Source organism: Aphelocoma coerulescens, chromosome 2 (genome assembly GCF_041296385.1).
Source record: "Aphelocoma coerulescens isolate FSJ_1873_10779 chromosome 2, UR_Acoe_1.0, whole genome shotgun sequence".
NCBI classification, from domain to species: Eukaryota; Metazoa; Chordata; class Aves; order Passeriformes; family Corvidae; genus Aphelocoma; species Aphelocoma coerulescens.
Genome location: NC_091015.1, coordinates 150,188,863 through 150,207,929, shown reverse-complemented (window position 1 = coordinate 150,207,929; position 19,067 = coordinate 150,188,863). Strand labels below are relative to the sequence as shown.

Sequence of the window (19,067 nt, the reverse complement as noted above, 5' to 3'; positions counted from 1 at the left end):
AAATATGTCCAGTGAGGGAGACTCCACAACCTCTCTGGGCAATCTGTTTGCTTCCTCCTTACCGTAATGCCCAATAGAGTCCTTTGAATGCAGCAGACATGGGTTCAGGGTTCACGGTTTTAACATTCAAATCTGAGGCCTGTCAGGGTATTTTTAGCTCTCTTTAAGTTTGCAAATAGAGCTGAATGTTAGTGAAAATGGTTTGAATTGGCTGTGTAGGCAAAAGAGTACTGGATAGGAAAGCCTTACAATGCTGTAGAGGCTACCTCTTTCACCCACACTGGACAGGTTTGTGACTTTTGGGGATGGCGCTGTGCAGGGCCAGGAGTGAGACTCGATGATCCTTGTGGGTCCCTTCCAACTCAACCTATTCTGTGCTTCTGTGAATTAGGTTTTTTACAGGTTTTAAACGTCATGTACAAAAGCTGTGCAAAATGTTCGTGACAAACAGGAATACACAGGCACTTTCCTGAGCTTCTGCTGCACAGAAGCGAAAAAATATACTTCTAGCAAGAACAAGAGCTGGTCTAGAGCAATGCTAAAGCAATACATGTTTTTTTGTCTGCAGCTATATCAGGGAGACTACGGCCCCAGGCTGCTTATCATGGGCCTGTGTGGGAAGAGCAGGGAAGGCCTGTGCTGGCAAGTGAAAAGCCATGATGACTTCTCTTCTGACGCTTTATGACCAAAAGTATTCTAATAGATAAACCTTGAGACAAAAAAATTTAAAAATGTCATTTTTATCTGAATTTTCCTCTTTTCCCCAGACATTATTGATATTAAAGCTCTATATCCCCTCTAGAGCTCTTAGACACAACTGGTATTGAACCAAGATAAAAGGAGATGGTAAACACCTGTTGCGTATTCTTCAATACCTGTCAAGTTCCAGCAGGATTCAGTAATAGCTGAGACTTGCATTTAAAGTGATACATCTGTAAACCTGACTGCTGAAAAATATAAGATATTTTAAATGCTTCCTACTGACTTTTTAATTTGTTTGTTCCCTGCTGCAAATTCATTGAATGGTCTTCCAATTTCACACTGCTCAAGGTAAAAATAAACCAAAGAAAGGAAAGATTTTGTGCCCTTTGCCATCAGATACCTGTTTATTGATTGCTACGATGGCTGCAATGAGATTTGCACTGATGGGGGATGAGGGAGTTACTGGCCAGTAATTACTGCTATCAGCAGCAGTTTTGGCTGTTGGACAGGTCCCCCAGGTACTGGCCAGCGCAGCCACAATTAGAGCAGCTCCTCTCCTTCTCTCTCACGTCCACTGGGAGTATCATCCACTGCCCTGCTCTAAGCCCATGGATATGTCCTGGCAAGCCTTGCTCATTCTGCGATCACAGACCACTCTTCTGCCAGTTAATGGGAAGAAGGATTTAGGTATTCTACTGAAGCCACCTCACCTGCCTAGAGTTAGGTTGTGTTAATTACTTCATTCAGTTATCCTCAATAATACACTCTTTTCACTCCCCAATACGCTGCATTTTCTTGTAGGGCAGAGGCAGGTATGTAAAGATTTATGGCAGCTTCTGCAATTCTGTGAGCAGAAATGTCTGTGCAATTCATACAAGTTGGTGGGAACAGAGCATCCAAACGTCTTATATGGCTGCGTACTCAGAACAAGGTGGGCCTCAGGCCTGAAAATGAGGAGAGAAGAAGCAAACTGAGAAAAAAATATTTTACACTCATCCCATCTGCAAAAGCAAATGAAAACTAAGCCTCTTTGTATTTTTAAGATCTAAAATGCATGGGTTTACAAACAGCATTTAGGTAGCATTTTGTGAAAAAAGCATCATGAAAACAGTAATGCGCATCATCAAGAGAACTGGGTCAAAGAGGTGTACTACACACAGGGATGCTTGCAGGCAGCACAGAAATGCAGGGTGCTTTCAGCAGTCTCAGAATCAGAGCACCAGTGTGTGAGAGAGCCTCTCCTTAGCGCCAGCTGTGTGGTGACACTGGGCTGGTTAACCCCCAGCTGGAGTCAGGGGGAAGGCATAAGAAAATGACCCATTGCCCTCCCTGCAGCCAGCCAGAGCATGCCCAGAGGAATCACTGAGCTGAGACACCAACATCACCCTCCTGCCAGATGTGTACGTGAGGCATCATGCCTGAGCGCCACGTTCTGATGCTCCACTAGAGCCCTCTGTTTCTCAGAAGGAAGGCTTAATCTAATTTTTTCTCCCCATCCTTCTCCATGCTTCAGATCCTCCAAGTCCCATCATGCTCGGCACAAGGCACTTTGAACACATTCCTTTCCAGAGCTGGGCAGTTGTCCCTCCCTGCCATGCCCTGTTTGGTGCATGGCCTGTCACTGTCAGCCTCTCCTGGCCCTCTGGGGTGCTGCCCCGGCTGAAAGCTACCCCAGCACATCCCCATGCCCAGCAACATGCTCTGGTTCTGGAGGGCTCCACAGCAGACACTGAAATGTATTGACTATTACCTTGGATGACAAACATGTATCACCAATGGACAATTTTGCAGAGGACAGGTAGGTATTGCTAATATCTTCTAGCTCAGTGCTGAAGTGATCAGAATCCTTGATGACGTTATAATTTAGGGCCATGCTGTAACTGGCAGGTTTCTTCTCCTGTTTCTGCTGGTAGTTGCAGAGTTTCCTGAAGGCTGCTCTGAATTTCTGGGACATGAGATTATAAATTACAGGATTGATGGCACTATTTAAATAAATACAGATTCTGCAAAATAGCAGGAACCAGTTTTCTTGGAAGGGTCTGGAGAGAAAGGAATTGACCACAACCAGGGTGCGGTAGGGCATCCATAGGAATGCAAATAGGATCACAACCACAGCCAGCATCTTGGTAACCTGAGGGAACACAGCGGGAGACAGAAGAGGGGCAGAAGGTTAATACTCCTCTTGGAATGAACAGGTGCATTCTTACACCTCTAGGGCCAAACCAAAACTATGGACAGATCCTTCAGTAGGAATTTCTGATGAATATTTGATTCAGAAAGGTTTTCTACAGTAGGAAGTACAAAATACCTTGGCTCCAAATTCGTCCTAGTTTTTGTTAAATTACTCTTTCCAGATGATACCCCAGTAAGCTGTTGTAGACCTTAGACTTTTTCACTTCTCATGCTGGAAGGGGGTGTTGATTCAAATGGGAAAAAAAGGATCTAAAATAATTTTTTTACAACCGCATAAGATCTCTTCCTTTAGATTAGTATAGCCCGTAGAGTAATTGAAGCCTTTTTAGGTTATCTGGTTTAACAGTCAGCCTAAAACAATTTCCCAAAGCTGAAAATAAGGAAAAAAAGAGAACAATTAGATTAATTAATATTCCTCAAATTCTCAATGTTTAATTAGATCTTCATTATGTGATGTTTACTCTGAAAAGTCAAACAAAGTTTACAGAGCCAGGAAAAAAAGGATTATCAATAAAACTTGATTGTTATAAGAACTTTATTGCGTAATTTTGTTTTGAAAAAAGAAAAGAAAAGAACAACCTTTGGGAATACCCAGGATAGCTGAAATGAAGTGAATAAGAAATAATAAAAAATTATTGAAACCAACTTTGAAAAGAGTCTTTCTTTTGTAAATAATTTAATTCTAGTATAGACAATATCCAGTAGTCTCTACATTAAAGAAGGTTTGAAAGATGGTAATAAATAAAGTAGAAAGTACAGGGAAATGTGACGTGGGATGATATGGTGGCACAGCCTCATGGAAGACAGGAGATTACCTGGTTAACTGTGTGAAATGGAAAGCATTGGCACATATTTTGGTGAGCTACAACTGCTTCTTTTGATCATAGATTGATAAGAGTTTCAAGAGGTGATAACTCCACTAAGGTCACTCACAAACACATGCTAGGTTTTAGAAGTGGGTTTTAGTTTGAATTTATGAGAGAGTATATCATTCTCATGTCTTCAGATAAGCTCATTATATAGAAACCTGCCATTGTATTGCCTAATGAATGTATTTTCTCCTATCTATCTAGAAAGACACACTTTTAAGCCAATTGTTGATTTTGTTATAGGTATTATAATAAAGAATGTGATGAAGATCAAAGTTACTCTGCAAATTGATGTATCTTTATCTATTTATCTGTCTTTAAATGTACCTATTCAAAGGCTGCAATTTTATCAGATAATTCTCTTCCCCTCACCCTTGCTTTTGATTTCTCTACAGCTCTGTTCAGTAGAAGTAAAAAATAAGACTGAGAAATACTATCTCCTGTCACTAGATCGATACATTTCATTATGACTTCTAGACTGGTTTTTTATAATTTTTTGTGCACAGTCATTGTAATAAAGCAAAATACAAATGTGAATGTTCCAGGTAACTCAAAGGATGATCTCTCCTTATCTCCAAACCACTCCTAAAAGGGCCATTTCTGTGAAAATGGTGGCACAGAGAGAGTTGATCTAGTACTGACCCACTCTGACTCAGGAAGACTCAGGACTCCTCACCTCTGCCTCTGATCCTGCCAGTTCAGCTCCAGCCTGTGCCTCCAAACTGAGCAAATCCATTCAGTGGAGAACAATCACTCACTGTAGAAAATAATCCACATTTAAAGAGAGAAAGCTACCAGTTGTGGAGCCTGGATGAACAGTGGGACAGAGCCAAACCAACAGATGTATTCCACCAGCTCAGGCACTCAGTGCATAATAGCCTACACAGGCACCAGGACAGCTTGCTACCAGAAGCTCAGCAAGGCACTCTTTTATGGTATGTACCAGTCACTGGCAATTTCCATTTCTGCTGAGCATGTCTTTCAGGAAAAATTGCTCAGAGGATCATTTGCAGTGTTGCAGCTATCAGCTTGAACCTGGACTAGAAGTAAATTATTCTTTCTGTCCGGGAGGGGTGGTAATTCAGAGTCACACAACTCTGTACAGCAATAGAAAAAAGACTGTTACTCCTCAAGTGACTGTATCCCATATACCTCAAATATATATATATATATATATATATATATAAAATATATCATATATATGTGTATATATATATAATATATTATTGTATATATATGTATATGTGTATATATATATGTACATATATATACACATAATATATATATTATATATGCATATACATATTATGTATATATATACACATATATATACACATAATATATATATAAAATATATATGTATGTAGTGTGCAAATTATTAGCTGAATTTGTGTATATTGGCATCTCGATGAGCATTTTCTGTCTATCACAAGCTTCTACTGCCGAAAACTAAGCACTCTGTAGAGCTGGTTTTCGTTTTGCTCAGGGCAATGAACCAAGTCATATGCTGCCACAGAGTCTACATTCAGTGCAAGAGAAGAGCCAGAACCCGTGGATGTCACCTCTTTGATGGCATCTCATGGTAGCTCAGTCAGTGCAGGACAATGAGGAGAATTCACTATAATTCTAAACTGTCTTCAGTACATATCCTTCCAAAGCTGCCAAAAATAACAAACCTCTCACAAGATCTCTATTGCTAGGCAAAAATTTCCTGATCCATCTGACCAGGTGTGGTTGTTTCACCCCACTGCAGGCTGAGGCACCACTCAGGGCTTCTGACACAAATTCACCTGAATTTGCTTTATAGGTGAACCTAGCATCTAAACATATGACTGAGGCCAAAGCTGCTTTCTTATCGACACCAAAAGACTTTATTGCTGCACATAAATAGTATAGAGGAAAGTTTGGTCCTCTTTAAGTAAAATGCCATATCCTTCTTCAAATCACTTCATATGAAACAGAACTAAACATCATTTGGGAGGAGGCTAGTTATTTGACATCAGTGGAGTGCTAAGAGGACAGATTTTAAAAGAACATGCTTTTTATTACCTGTAAGCACATACCAAAGCTCCTTGAAAGCAGCAGCACTACATCCTCAATTCACTGCTCGGGTGAAGGCAAGCATACACTGATTGCTCTTTTCTGGTGGATGTGCACTGTATGTCCTATGCTCAGGGTACAAATTAGTTAGGGAGGTTGAAAACACAATAAAAAGACTTTGAGCAATTTCAGCTTAGTCCAAATTTCAAGTGTAGTTTGAATGATAACAAAGTGCTTGAGATTGAATATGGTCCTGGCTGCATATAAATATTCTTCAAGCCCTATCTTTTTATTCCTGAGGATGTTCTAAAATGTATTTAAAATATATTTTACTGAACAGTGTCCCAATATTTTAATTCTGAACTAGTATTCTCCTTTTCCTTTCTTGTCCAAAAGCTTGTCATTCTAAGGACATGTTTTTATTAAATGCTTTCATTATCCTGGTACAAACAGTCTAGTATTTGCTTCCTTCCCCTTTGAATACTAATCTTTCTTACACTGATAGGTAAAAGCAATAGTCATTCTGGTGTTTTAAAGCTATGTAATAACGTCTTTCTTCTTGTGCCTGGTGGTGTTCATTGCAACACACAGAGACTCTATATCCCAGTCCATGATTTCGTAATCAAAAAGAAGTTGTGCAATGAGGAAGATTAAATAAATAGAACTATTAAGGTCTTGATATATTAACACCACAAGTGAAGCCAGGTGATAAGATTGAGGATTTCATGTAAGCCATGCAAAACTTATCTTGCACTGCAGATTCTAATCTGTGCTTGCTCTGCTGTGAGAGAACAGATGGATTTCTCTGGTGAGCAGGTCATCACAGACTGCACCACTGTCTGAGAGGACTTTCTCTAGAGGGAAATCTACCTGTTATAACTGACCATGATGGCCATTATGACCTTAGATGATTTGATTGGACTGATCTACTAACTTTGTGAGATACACATACTGTTAAGTGAGCTGGATTCCATCTCAAGTATAAACCAATATGTTTGCTGTGTAAGGCTGCATTTATTTTTGTCAGTCCCCTTGATATCTGAGAAAAGTAGGAATTCCTTTTGGGAAAGTATGAAACCTCCATGCAAATATGCAATTCAGTATTCATATTATGAATGGACAAGAAAAAAGTTCTGGGATCTGTGGGCTGCAGGACCCACACTGAAACAGAGGAAAAGGGTGAGAAGGAAGGAGTGACAAGAGACCAACCTCTGCAACCTGACTGCAACACTCTCTGGCCCCATGCTGCTGGTTGCCACAGGGAAGGGACTGAGTGTAACTTGTGGCTATAGCAACAGGCAATAAATTGGCAATAATAATTTTCCCCAAGTCGAGTCTGCACTGCCCATGACAATAACTGATAGTTTGTCTGCCTGTCCTTATCTTGGATCATGAAGAATAAGAGTACTTCCCATTTTCTCCCCCATTCTCAGCAGGAGCCAACCCCCCTAGAGAAACATGCATAAATTTAATTTTATAGAAATGTTCTTGGATAAATATGAGAACTTCTACAGAAGTAGGAAATATACACCACATTTTCAGTCACTTTTTCTACAGATCACATGCTGGATATTGTACACTACTCAATCCCTGTAATGTAAACACAGTTCTGAGAGGACACACAGACAGTCTCACATTTCAGCAGCACTCACTCTCAGGCCAGACTGTATTGTCAGCTATAGATGTCCTTGTCAGTGTGGCAAGAAATTTTCCCTTCTGTGTCTTACTAACTGTTGAGATTCTAGATTTTTTTGCATATGTACTTGTTTTTTCTCATTTTACACCACTGCTATCCTTTGCATGCTGCTATTATACAAAAAAATATTACTAATGATGCCCCGCTATTCTTGCTTTGCTTCCTGTGTTGTACTATATGCAAATTCTAGCTTTACTTATAATGACACTACTTTAATCCATCAGGTTACTTAGACTTTTAGGAAAAGTCTTGCTGTCTTTACAAGAAATAAAAGATATCACATTATAATCACTTTTTGGTTTTGTAATATAACAGTGTCCATATTCATCAGTGTTCAATGGACAAGATTTTTCTGTTTTTCACAACACTAAGCACATGTAATCAAGCATAGAGTGATATTAAGAACTTGAAGAGCAGATTATCTTTTTCTACTAATTAATGGACAAAGAAAAACAAACATTTCCTGACTATTAACTATAATTTGCTACATACTTAAGTATAAGCTAGCCCATGTATTTCTGTTGTGTGTTTCCAAGCAGAGCTCTAGTGCTCTCTGAGGGCTCGGTGCTCTAGAAGACAGCTCAGTTAACTTTTGAGGTCTGTGCCATCTCTGTAATAAGAGAACATGGTCCATCCCATGAACAGTAGCAGTTGATGCAAGATAAGAATATAAAGAATACGAAGAATATCCCCAGAGCCAGCTGCAAAGGATGCGCCCTGTATTTCCCATCACTGCACCGGCTGTGCTGCCTGCTGTGTGCTGTGTGGTTTACTGCAAATAGCCAGCAATTAATCCACTAACTCTATTCTACTGGTATCATTACACACAGCAGCACACATATTCAACAATATAAGAAGAAGCTAGTCAAACTTGTGCCTCAGTTTTGAGCCATCAATACATAAAAATATTTTACAAGAGACAGAGTAATAAAGATATTTAGCATTTACAAAGCAATTTATGCACAGACTTCCTTAAACAGACTTTTCACAGGAGAGTTAGAGACAGGAAAATTTACAACTTGACTGCATTTGCTGAGTGACATAGTGCCGTAGCTGGGACTCAACCCCAAGTCTCCCAAATTCCCAGGCTACTTCCTTCTCTTCAGATCTCAAAAGTAAGTCAAGAGTCACTTTTTATATTTGGCAAGATTACTGATAGGCTGTAAAATAAAGAAACTATAGTTAAAAATGTTTCATTCATAATTGATACTTCCTAATTGCATTTTGATAGAGAAAAAAATACTGTTTTTTTTAACGGTCCTTGCAGTGTGTAATAATGTATAGTCAAGAAAATACACATATTTATATGTGCATATGTGTATCACAGAATTTAAAATTGACTACTTAGAAAAAAGGAAGAATTTATTTTACCTCTTTCCACAGCTTCAGACAAGTGAGCTTTGGAACAAGTAGTTTAGAATTCAGAAAGCCATTTCAAATAGTTGTTCCTACCTGCTTTCGAGAAGCAATAGTGCTATTGAAACTCCTGTTAGTCATCTTGGAATTCACAGGCTTGTTTTGGTGAGCCATAACATTCCTCCAGGTCTTAGAGTTTTCTTTTGAATCTGAAGGGATGGGGTTCAGAAACAGTATTCTAGCAATCAGGCCATAGAGGACAGTTGCCAATACCATTGGCACAACATAAAATATACCGAAGTCCATCATGTAGATAGGAGAGTAATAACTCCTGGACACCTTGTAGCCACAGGACACAACAGTAGTCTCTTTGTAGGCTACTGTATTAAGGTCTAGCAAGAAAAACCAGAGCATACAGTATATGGAGGTGAAAGCCCAAACAAAAATAATGATCTTTTTGGCTCTTGAAAAAGTGCATAGGAATTGAGCTTTGATTGGGTGGCAGATGGCTATGTACCTCTCAATGGTGAAGGCAGCAATGGAAAAAGAAGATGCATTGATTCCCAGGTACTGGAGATAAGTGATGCAGAGACACCCAATGTAGCCATACACCCAGGATCCATACAGACTCTCTGTGATGTTGGGTAGTCCTGCAGCCACAAGCACCATGAGATCTGCCACGGCCAGACTCACCAGATAGCAGTTAGTGGGAGTTCTCATGTGCTTGGTTCTGAGGACCACCAAAACCACCATGATGTTGCCCACGATGCCCAGCCCGCAGATGAGGAGGACCAAGAGGATGGTAACCACTTGGTATTCAGCTGTAATGAGCTCCTGGCTTGATAGTGGCAGCCCAGTCTGGTTCTGCTCATCTCCTGTGCCATTCTCCATCTTCACCAGGCCACTACTGCTTCTGCCCAGCACTCGACCTCAGCACCTGTTCCCCATGGTCCCCTGCAAAAGGGTCAGTGGAGCTGAGTGTGGGTGAGCTGCAGCCCCAGAGCACGTTCTCCATGTACTCACAGTCCCATTCCTGTACCGTCCTCCACTTCCCCTAAAGCAGCACCTGGACTTTCAGTCCTTGTAAATTCAACTGTCTCTAAGATCCCAGCTCACTTGCACAGGCTAAAAGGCTGTTCTCTCACAGCTGGTTTGAGGCATCCATGAAAACCCAGGCTGCGGAGGCGGGAGTTTCCTGCCTGCAGCGGCGGGGAGAGCAGAGCCCTCCTGCAGCGCGGCTGCGGAGCACGGCCCGGGCTGAGCCGATCCCGTCCGGCAGCCTCCAGCCGCACCGCTTGCCAGGAGGAGCCACGGCGCGCCGAGGGTGGAGACAGAGCCGGGGGCGAAAGGAGAGGGGCTTGTGAAGTTTTCCTGCTTCGCCCTGCTCTCGCTCTCTGCTCTCAGACAGCTATCATGACAGTATTGATCATATTGACCCACGCTGGCAAACAAAGGAGAGATGACTGGCAACAAAATTACAGTGATTTTTTAAAATTCTGATTGCCCGCATGTCCACGTCCATGTGAAAGTAACGGCGATTTACGCTTGCCTCCTGCTTTGCAAGGAGCTGTAGTAGTCCCTTCAGGGCTTTACAAAAAGAAATGCATCCCAGCTTTTGAAAACAGCAAGAAAAAATGTAGGTTTTTTCTACTTAAGAGAAAATTCTCTTCAAAACCTCTATTGCTACAGCTGTCATCACTCCTGAGCCCTTTTCAGCTGTTTTTTGAATTGCAGCAGAGCAACAATATGATCACAAATGATCACAGCACAAATTGCTTCTTAACAAGTCACACACGTGTGCATATGTGTGCATGCACACAACACACACAATGTCACTAATCTACCACTCTTTCCTCAATGTAGATTCTCCTCTGGTTGAATAAACTTCTCCATGGTCAGTCAGGTTGTGTAAAACCACAGACAAATCAAAGACTGGTGGAAATAACTGTTTTGAGCAGCACAGATGAAACCCTACCAATTCAGTAGCCCGGCTCCGCCTGGGCACTGTGCTTTCCTGTCTCGCTTGCTGGCAATCTAAACACCTTAGTGAGAGAAACAATAGCAAACCCTTCAGTAAGGCTCTCTGAAAGTGCCCTTGTCAACTCCCCATCACAGTCCCTCAGCCCATCATTTCCCCTTATACTGTTGTGTTAAAAGTTTGAACAGCAAATTTGTCTTTAAATCCCTTAGTTTTCTGCATTTAGGGCAATTGTTTTTGTTCTTTGCTCGGGAAGAGTCCAACAAAATAAATTGTTGCACAACTGAGGAAAGGCATCTTGGATTTCGAAACAGACTGTAGTGCTTAGCACCAGCACAGGGGATGATGTTTGCAAAACTAGGATTTTAAGTAGACTTAAACAACAAGTGGTGACAAAAAGAGGGTATCACCTGAATCAGAGCTGGAAATCAGACTCAAACAATTCCAAAAGTTTGAAGCCACTTAGTTGAGTTTTCCAGTAATTTATTTTCCATCTGCCTTTTCACATTTCTGTTGTGATCACATACTTTTTATCTGTAGATAGAAAAATACTTAATGAAGTAAAGCAAATATAATTTTTCGTATTTAATAGATTAAGAAACAGGGGTGAAAAGAATTAGATTGCTTTGTCAGTGGTATTGCAGTGGGCTTTGGGAAAATGAAGGTTGCTGATTACTTGACCAACAGTTTATCAGCAGAAACATATAATCTCGATTGTCCTTCATACCGTCTGCAGATCTTCTTAAAGAGGAAGAAGGTCAGCATGAGCATAATGCCTGGGTGTCATAAAAAAGATTCCTTCCAGCCCTTTATACTCCACAATATTTGTCCTTCAAAGTGGACGGGTTTCCCCTTAGGAATCCATGCTTTCAAAGCTGTGTGACTGTAGTGGGGGCAGCCCCAGATGTTCAAGCCCACAGCATAAAATGCACCATGAGGGAGTCCAGGACTGAGAGACCAGAGTCAGTGCCAGCACTCACGGCCCCAGCAGGGATAAAACCCAGCAGAGCAATGAATCGAAGTTCATACCAGCAAACTGAGTGAGATGGCCCAGTGGATAAACTTCTCAATCCTCAGGGACCTCAGATGAATCAAAAGTTTTTGGCACCTCCACAGACTGATTTCTCTTTAAGGGGGTGACTGATGCCTTTCTGCCACACTGACACACCATGAAGTCTTGTTGCTCATGTTTCTGTGTATCCTGGTAACTTATGTAGAAGTCTTGTTGCTCATGTTTCTGTGTATCCTGGTAACTTATGTAGGCAATGTGCATGGTCTGATTCGGGCTGAGAATTACCACGTCTGAGAGCATGTGTTTGCAGTGCAGGAGGCAATGGCTGAGAACACGACATGCAGAGAAGCTGTGGAATATTTAAAAGGCCAGGACTTTGAAGTAAATACTGGAGCTCTGGAAGATGTGCAAGACATATATTATCTGATGCTTGCCTCATTCCTCTGCATCTGCTACTGCTCTCTGTCAGAGATAGGATAATCCGTCTTGTCTTGGTCACTTTTTATGACCTTTTATCAAGTGTTGCATTCTGGTAGTGAAAAAGGTATAGAGCTGTAACTGTATGGCTATAGGGAAGTATATCTACAGTAGGCATTCAGAGGATTTTATCAAAATCAAAATTCTAAGTATTTTATCAAAAAGTAAGTATTTTATCAAAGTATTTTAAGTAAGTATTTTATCAAAGTATTTTATGAAAATACTATCAGTATTAACATCCTATATGAAGCATTTCCCTTTTCTTTTAATAAAGTACTTCCACAACCTACAATGTTTCTGTAAAACCTGCAGTAATTGCAGAAGGAATTTCAAGACTGGAAATATATATTTTGTGTAATTAGAGCATCTGGTGCTGTGGATTTCACTGAAACATCACATGATGCACTTTGCCCAATACATTCAAATTATCCTTTCAACATGATTATCAGTCAGAGATCAGATACTGGATCTCAGAATCAGTAAAAGGCCAATCTTTTCTCCCAGCTGATGCTGTGTTAATGCAATTCTCAAAATATGCTGGCTAGTTTCAAAGGCAGTTCAGCATGAATACATGCAGGACCAACAGCTGTGCCAGGGAAATTTTGACAGCAGATGAACCAGAGATCACTGTGAAACTTTTACTGCATATCTGTTACTCTATTTTATACCTGTACCTGTTGGTCCAGCATCAGTTGACATTGCAGGTAGAAATGAGGACAGACAGTTTGCAAGTCAACAACAAGGAGAAAAACAAGCCCCAGAAATGTGCTCACTTTTGCCAATGCATTTCTGTTAGTACAACTGTTGGGGTAGGAGGGAGAGGGGAAGGCATCATGTTGACACCACCTGTGCTACATACACTTAGCCAACAAAAACTTCTTGTCCAATTTTTTTTCTCATTTGTCTCAACTAAAATGTGTCTCTGCTCACTTGAGTCACAACAAACCCATAACAAACTGTCTGATAACGTTAAATGCATGCTGAGATGGAACACTGAATCGTTATAAACAGTTTACTCCACTAGTTATAAATTAATCTTAATTCTGTTTCTCTAACTCAGATCACTTCCCCAGTGGGTCTTTTCTGTTTTGATAAACGACTCCAAAAAAATGGCAATTTCATACTCTATTACCTCCTGTACTCAGAATTCATAAAAAATCACAGCTAAGTTTGATTCTTTAATCTGCATCCGCCTCTGATGGAGCACAGAGCACTTACTGCTGTACAAATGCTTCCAAGGCTGCATTTTTTGGAGAACAGAAGCCACTATTAGTAATGGCTTTATTGCCATCCAGAGGAGGCCTTTTAAAGTTTGTTACTAGCTACTGGTATGATCAGCTCTAAATGTGTTTGGGAGATTTATGCCTGACATGGTTAAATATTGTACCAACTGTGGTCAACTAGAATTTATTCTCCTACACCTGCTGTTCCATGTAGCTGTGGTTTTGTGCTGATGTAGTGAACCCATGGATAAGTGTTTGGCTTGTGAGAGAAGCCTGCATGTGGAAAAGCCTTTTGTAAGCAAAGATTGTAAGGGGACCAAACGTAATTTCTGTGAAATAAATCTCATTACGCAAGGCAGGGATCCTTCTTCCTAACTTATTTTCTGTTGCCTGTCAATGGAGAACACTGAACTACTGCTGAAGCCCTGGGTGGGTTTTCAAGAGGTGCCTAAGTGGTTTAGGACTTATGATGGGTTGGAGATCATAACCATGTCTGACAAATGCTATTTGATTTAAGGTCTTTTAATTTCCACGAGAGTCTAACTCTTTTTTCACAGGTGAGGTTTTTGTATCATATTCCTTTTTCTTTAGTCTTCATCTTGGACTAGTGTTGGCTCAAGGCAAGTGATAGGGAATCTTTAATTTACTTATTCTGAAAACACAATTGTCACAAAAAGTATGAAAAATGGATTTAAGCAATCAGCTGGCTCACATGGGAAATTTGGTTTATCTCTTGCCTGTCAACAAGGTCACTAGATACTGTGGTTTGTTGATACAGATCTGGTGGGATCATGTGGCAAAGGAGGCTGGAAGAACTTTAAGAGGACTGCTCTTTTTTTTCACTAATTTCTATCAGCCTGGGTGGAGATAAAGTGTACAAGAGCTTTACGAAGGAGCAGGAAATTTGCCAGAATAAATGTAGGAAGATTACCCAAAACTGAAATAAAAAATGGGTGAGGAAGGCTGCTTTTATGATATTTTTTTATTGCTTAATTATTTGTATTCACTTGAACTTTGCCTCTTAAGGGACTATCAGCTAAGTCATAATTATCAAAGAAAGGTGATCTGAAGAAAGAGGGGGTGCAGTTCAATAGGAAAAAACACAAAGTGGTACACTTTGGCAGGAGCTGCTCATCTGACCCCAAGCCATGGAACTCTCAGTACGAAGGGCTAATGAGAAGCTGGTGTGAAATCAAACTTTCATCTGAAGTGTATCAGCAGAAGCTGGGCATTCGTCTAGCTTATATTACATATTTTCATCCTTTAAACACAACTATTAATGCTATTTGATAATGCATGATTTCAAAGAAAATGTATACTATCAAAGTCCGCTTTATTTCATATATGTACTTTGGGTTAAAATTTAAAAAAAAACACCATGGAAAGTCTTCTGTGATTATGAAGAAAATGTAGGTTATAATTCCAAATTCTTAATAAAAATAAAATTATTTTCAAGTTATGCTGGAATCTCATTCTTTAAGGTCCAGATTCTATGAGTATACACGTATGTTGTAGGCATTAACACCAATTGCCTATACAAGAGATCCAATATTTGAAACAAAGGAAAAACATAACTGCCTAAAAGATCAAAGAAGAGCTCTTGTCTCTGGTGGTTATGAGTTCAGATCTCACAGATCCCACAGTTTTACTTCAAGGACAGAACTTCCTAGTTTCTGTATAAAACCAATTTTCTGTCATCTGTGTCTCTAGAGACTGTCAAGACAGGAGAATAAATACTAATTCTACCATGACTCTGAATAGGGCTTTGTGATAAAAAATATAGCTGCTTGATAAAGTAATGAATGACCAGACAGAATTTCAGGATATTCATTTAAATTTGTAGTAGAAGGACTTGTCATAATTTAGCACAATACCTGCTTTTTATGCTCAGAAGAAATGCAACACAAGGATATTAATTCACTCATTAAGATACTATATTTTTGATAATTCTTAATGCAAATTCTTCCTAGCTGTGAAAATTACTCATGTCACCTGAGTACTGACAGGCAGTTTGGCATATCTGTAATGAGATTCTCAGTGGGTTCAGCATGAGAATCTGGGAGCTGGGAAGGAGGTTGACTCCCTTGGTCTTGCAAAGCAATTGACAGCTAAGGACTTTTTTCCAAGATGATAATAACTCAAAAAAATCTTAGAAAAAGGTAATAGAAAAATAGGGTCAGGGACAGCAACAGTTCATGTATTTATCAGGATGGGTCCAGACAAAGAGCAGTCCAACAGCTCCCCAGGTAAGGAGGGAGAACATCAGATCAGTTTGAGCCTTCTGGGTCCAGATCCCTAACTGATATAAAGCTTGGTGACTTTTTCCTAACCAGCAATAAAAACCAGAATTATACCAAAAAGCATGTAAGCATCTGGTGTTTGACTAACCAGGTGTGCTCAGTTTTTGCTGTTGATCCCTGTAACCACGGTAAAAGATGTGAGCTGTCCATGTGGAAAATGGGAGGTGTGATCCCCGCAAGGTCTTTACTAGAGCATGGCAAAAAGCCTTGGGAAAAGGTTTCGGTCAGGCTGAGATGGTTGGTGGTGGATGGCTGGTTGTTCAAATGCAACATGGAGCAGGCTGAAAGATCTTAGTACAAACATAAGAAAACAATATGCTGTTCTACATCCCAGGCTCCATGTTGTGTGCCCTATTATGCAAAGGCAGTGTAAAACTGGTTTATACCATGACTTCATTCACACACCCCTCCCATCATTAGATGGGAGCATTTCTGGAAGGGCACAGAACTACTGCTATAGCTGAGTAAAGTGATCTCTAAGAATGTTTTGTGTAGAAACAAATACAACCAGGATGACTGAAATGACTTTCAAATTTTTTTCAATCCTAGTAAAGTATTTTTGTTGGGAAGAAAAAACGAAATCGGGAGTTGCATATTGTAATTTCAAAACGTTGAAGTATTTTCAGTAGTTCAAAAAATAATCATGTTCCACAGTTGAAAATGTAAATCTATTTGTTCATAGCTTCTGAGCTTCATAAAAGTCGTGAAAACAGCTGTTTTTATTTCACTTCAGTTAATCTTTCTGAGCCTGTTTGCCCTCTAATGCAAACAGTGAATCACAAAATCACTTATTTATATTTAAAAGTAGAACAAACAGTAGAATTGGAAATGCAGTAGAGCCAGAGAGTGGTGGTTGTTGTTAGAATTAGGATGAGTCCATGGCAAAAGATGCAGGAATGCCTTCTCTTGGGCCTGTGTTATATTAGAATCTAGCCTGCTGATTTTCATTCTGCTGTGAGAAAGGAGTGAGGCTTGTGCTTCTTCTGTTCCTTTGTTCAACCTCAGTAATTCCCAGAGGCTTTAACAAACTTCTGATACATTTGACAGACAGGTTATCAGTCTCAAATACATTAAGGCTGGCAAATATTACAAGTATGTACATAAAGGACAGAAGGTTACAAATGTGTCTGGAATGGAGTAACTTTGGAACAAGGGCATCAGAAAACAAATACAGGGAAAAACCATCACACAAACCATAAAATAGAGGAGAAACTTGGATTAGAATTTGTGTCTTGTTAGACACCAGAGAATTTAACCAAAAAGATGCATTTCTGCAAAGAGCCAGCTACATTTTTCTGCTGCTCTGAAAATTACTCCATTGATTTTGTAAGAGTAGGCTTAAAAAATACATTGAGATGTGCAATCTTAAGGGCAATGCAGTGACTTACCCATGTGAAATAGCTAATTAAAACTACCACAATGATATCAGATGATCAGAGGAACAAAAGACTGAGATTATTAATTAGAGATGAGCAAATAAGTCTAAATCAAAACCTACTCAACAGTAATACTGTGGGATAAAGCTGAAAAAATGCTGTTTTCTTCCTGGAGATTTGATTTTGTTCTGTTTTGATCTTTTATTGCTTAGAATTCAGCAGTGCAAAAAGTGGCAAGTTTGGTCCTTTTGGACCTCATTGATTTCTGCTCTAATTGTATTGGGAATGAGTTGTGAACATGTAGCTAACATATGAAAATAGCTTTAATTCATTGTATTACATTACTGCTATAATAATGTACTTTATGCAAAGTAAATATCTTCATTAGGAGAATGCAAGACCACAGTTTTTGGATGTATTGGATATATTTATATACATTATTATGGAATTAATAATTAAGAGTTGATGCATTAATTTACCAGACTGTAAAAGCATGCTTTTGTTAATGGATAGCATAGTTTGAAAGACAATTTCCTACCACACGCAGCTCTTTCCCTCTGCTCCCCCCTCTCTCTCATCCTTCTTTCTCCATAAATCCCTTTATGACTGTGTGTGGTACAACACAAAATTCCATTAGGTTTTCCCCCTTGCCCTTATCTCTAAAGGCCTGTTACATTTTGTGAACATTTTTCATAATCATCTTAGCAGGGAGGATCAGAAGCTACGCTGTCAGAGACACGTTCACAGCTGGAGACCTGTCCCTCTCCTCAGCTGCTCCCAGCTCAGCAGGTTGGAGCAGGAAGGGAGAAGTGTGTCATGGTTTCACCCCACACCCACTCCATCAGCCCCCCCTCGCCCCTCCCCCACGATGTGACACGGTCGAAGCTGTAACAGGCACATTCTTACCTATTCGGTTGCAAAGCTGAAGACAGTGAAACTAACACTGGGCAAAAATACCTGCTGAATTGACTTCAGCCTGGTATCACTCCCTGTGGAGGTTTAGCTGACTGTAGTGCTCTACCTTCTGTTTCCAAAGTGATCAGTTGCACAGCGGGGTGTTGGTGGCTCAGGTGTAGCTTAAACATATCAACAGAGAAGGTACAAATACAAGGCAGCAAAACATCTCAAATGGGACAGAAAGTGAAGAAGGGCTGTAAGATCCTGAGCTCAGTCACTGAAACAAATGAGCATCACTGCAATCCCTAGCAGCCATTCCAGTAATTTTATAATGTATGGAGATTTAAGAGCTCGGTGGAGCTGCTCCTCGTTTCTTGTTATCTTTTGATATATCTTCAAGGTGAACTGCCAGACTCAGCTGTCGTGTCTTAGTAAGGAGTTATTACCAGAAAAATTTATGTTAGAGCCACAGACTAAAATCAGCTCTCCATAAATACAAACAGAGCAGTAACAGGAAGCCATAGACTCTCTCCCTGATGTTGCTTTGTACTTGCACAGTGTGCATGTTTGATGAATGAGGTCATGAGAGCATGTAAACAGCAGTTCCTGTTATTTGCCAGTATAATGGGAGAATAAATGGCTTTACTGAGAAAAAGCAACCATCAAGAACAGGTTCAGAATGCATGACATCACAGAAGGGATGCTTCACACTACAGATTTTTACTTCACATGTGGAGTCTAAAAGGGTTAATACCATTCCTGAGGACAGGGAGAAAAATGGGAGTGGAATAAAACAAGGAAGAGGACACAAGAAACAGTGAGTGAGGACACGAGTAGCCATGATAATGGATGTAATAGTCTGAAAGAAATGTTAATCCTGTGCCTGGCTGATCATCATCATCTAAATTGCTGGCAGAGCACCAGCACAGGCTTTTACTGTAGAGACCC

At 40.1% G+C, this 19,067-nt stretch overlaps 1 protein-coding gene across 1 annotated transcript; it reads right to left on the bottom strand.

Annotated features, from left to right (window-relative positions):
• Positions 1–2,368: 2,368 nt before the first annotated feature.
• On the bottom strand, positions 2,369–9,931 carry TRHR (thyrotropin releasing hormone receptor). The gene is made up of 2 exons (XM_069005054.1): positions 8,953–9,931; positions 2,369–2,833 (listed from the first exon to the last, which is right to left on the bottom strand). Exons 1-2 carry the CDS (start codon positions 9,745–9,747, stop codon positions 2,369–2,371), a joined length of 1,260 nt encoding a protein of 419 aa, XP_068861155.1. The 5' UTR covers positions 9,748–9,931.
• Positions 9,932–19,067: the final 9,136 nt, after the last annotated feature.

Excerpts from the sequence above, each read along its gene's own strand:
- TRHR (XM_069005054.1), bottom strand. The coding sequence starts at position 9,747 with ATGGAGAATGGCACAGGAGATGAGCAGAACCAGACTGGGCTGCCACTA. Across the intron at positions 2,834-8,952 it reads CTATTGCTTCTCGAAAGCAG|GTTACCAAGATGCTGGCTGT; the intron begins GTAGGAACAACT and ends GTGTTCCCTCAG.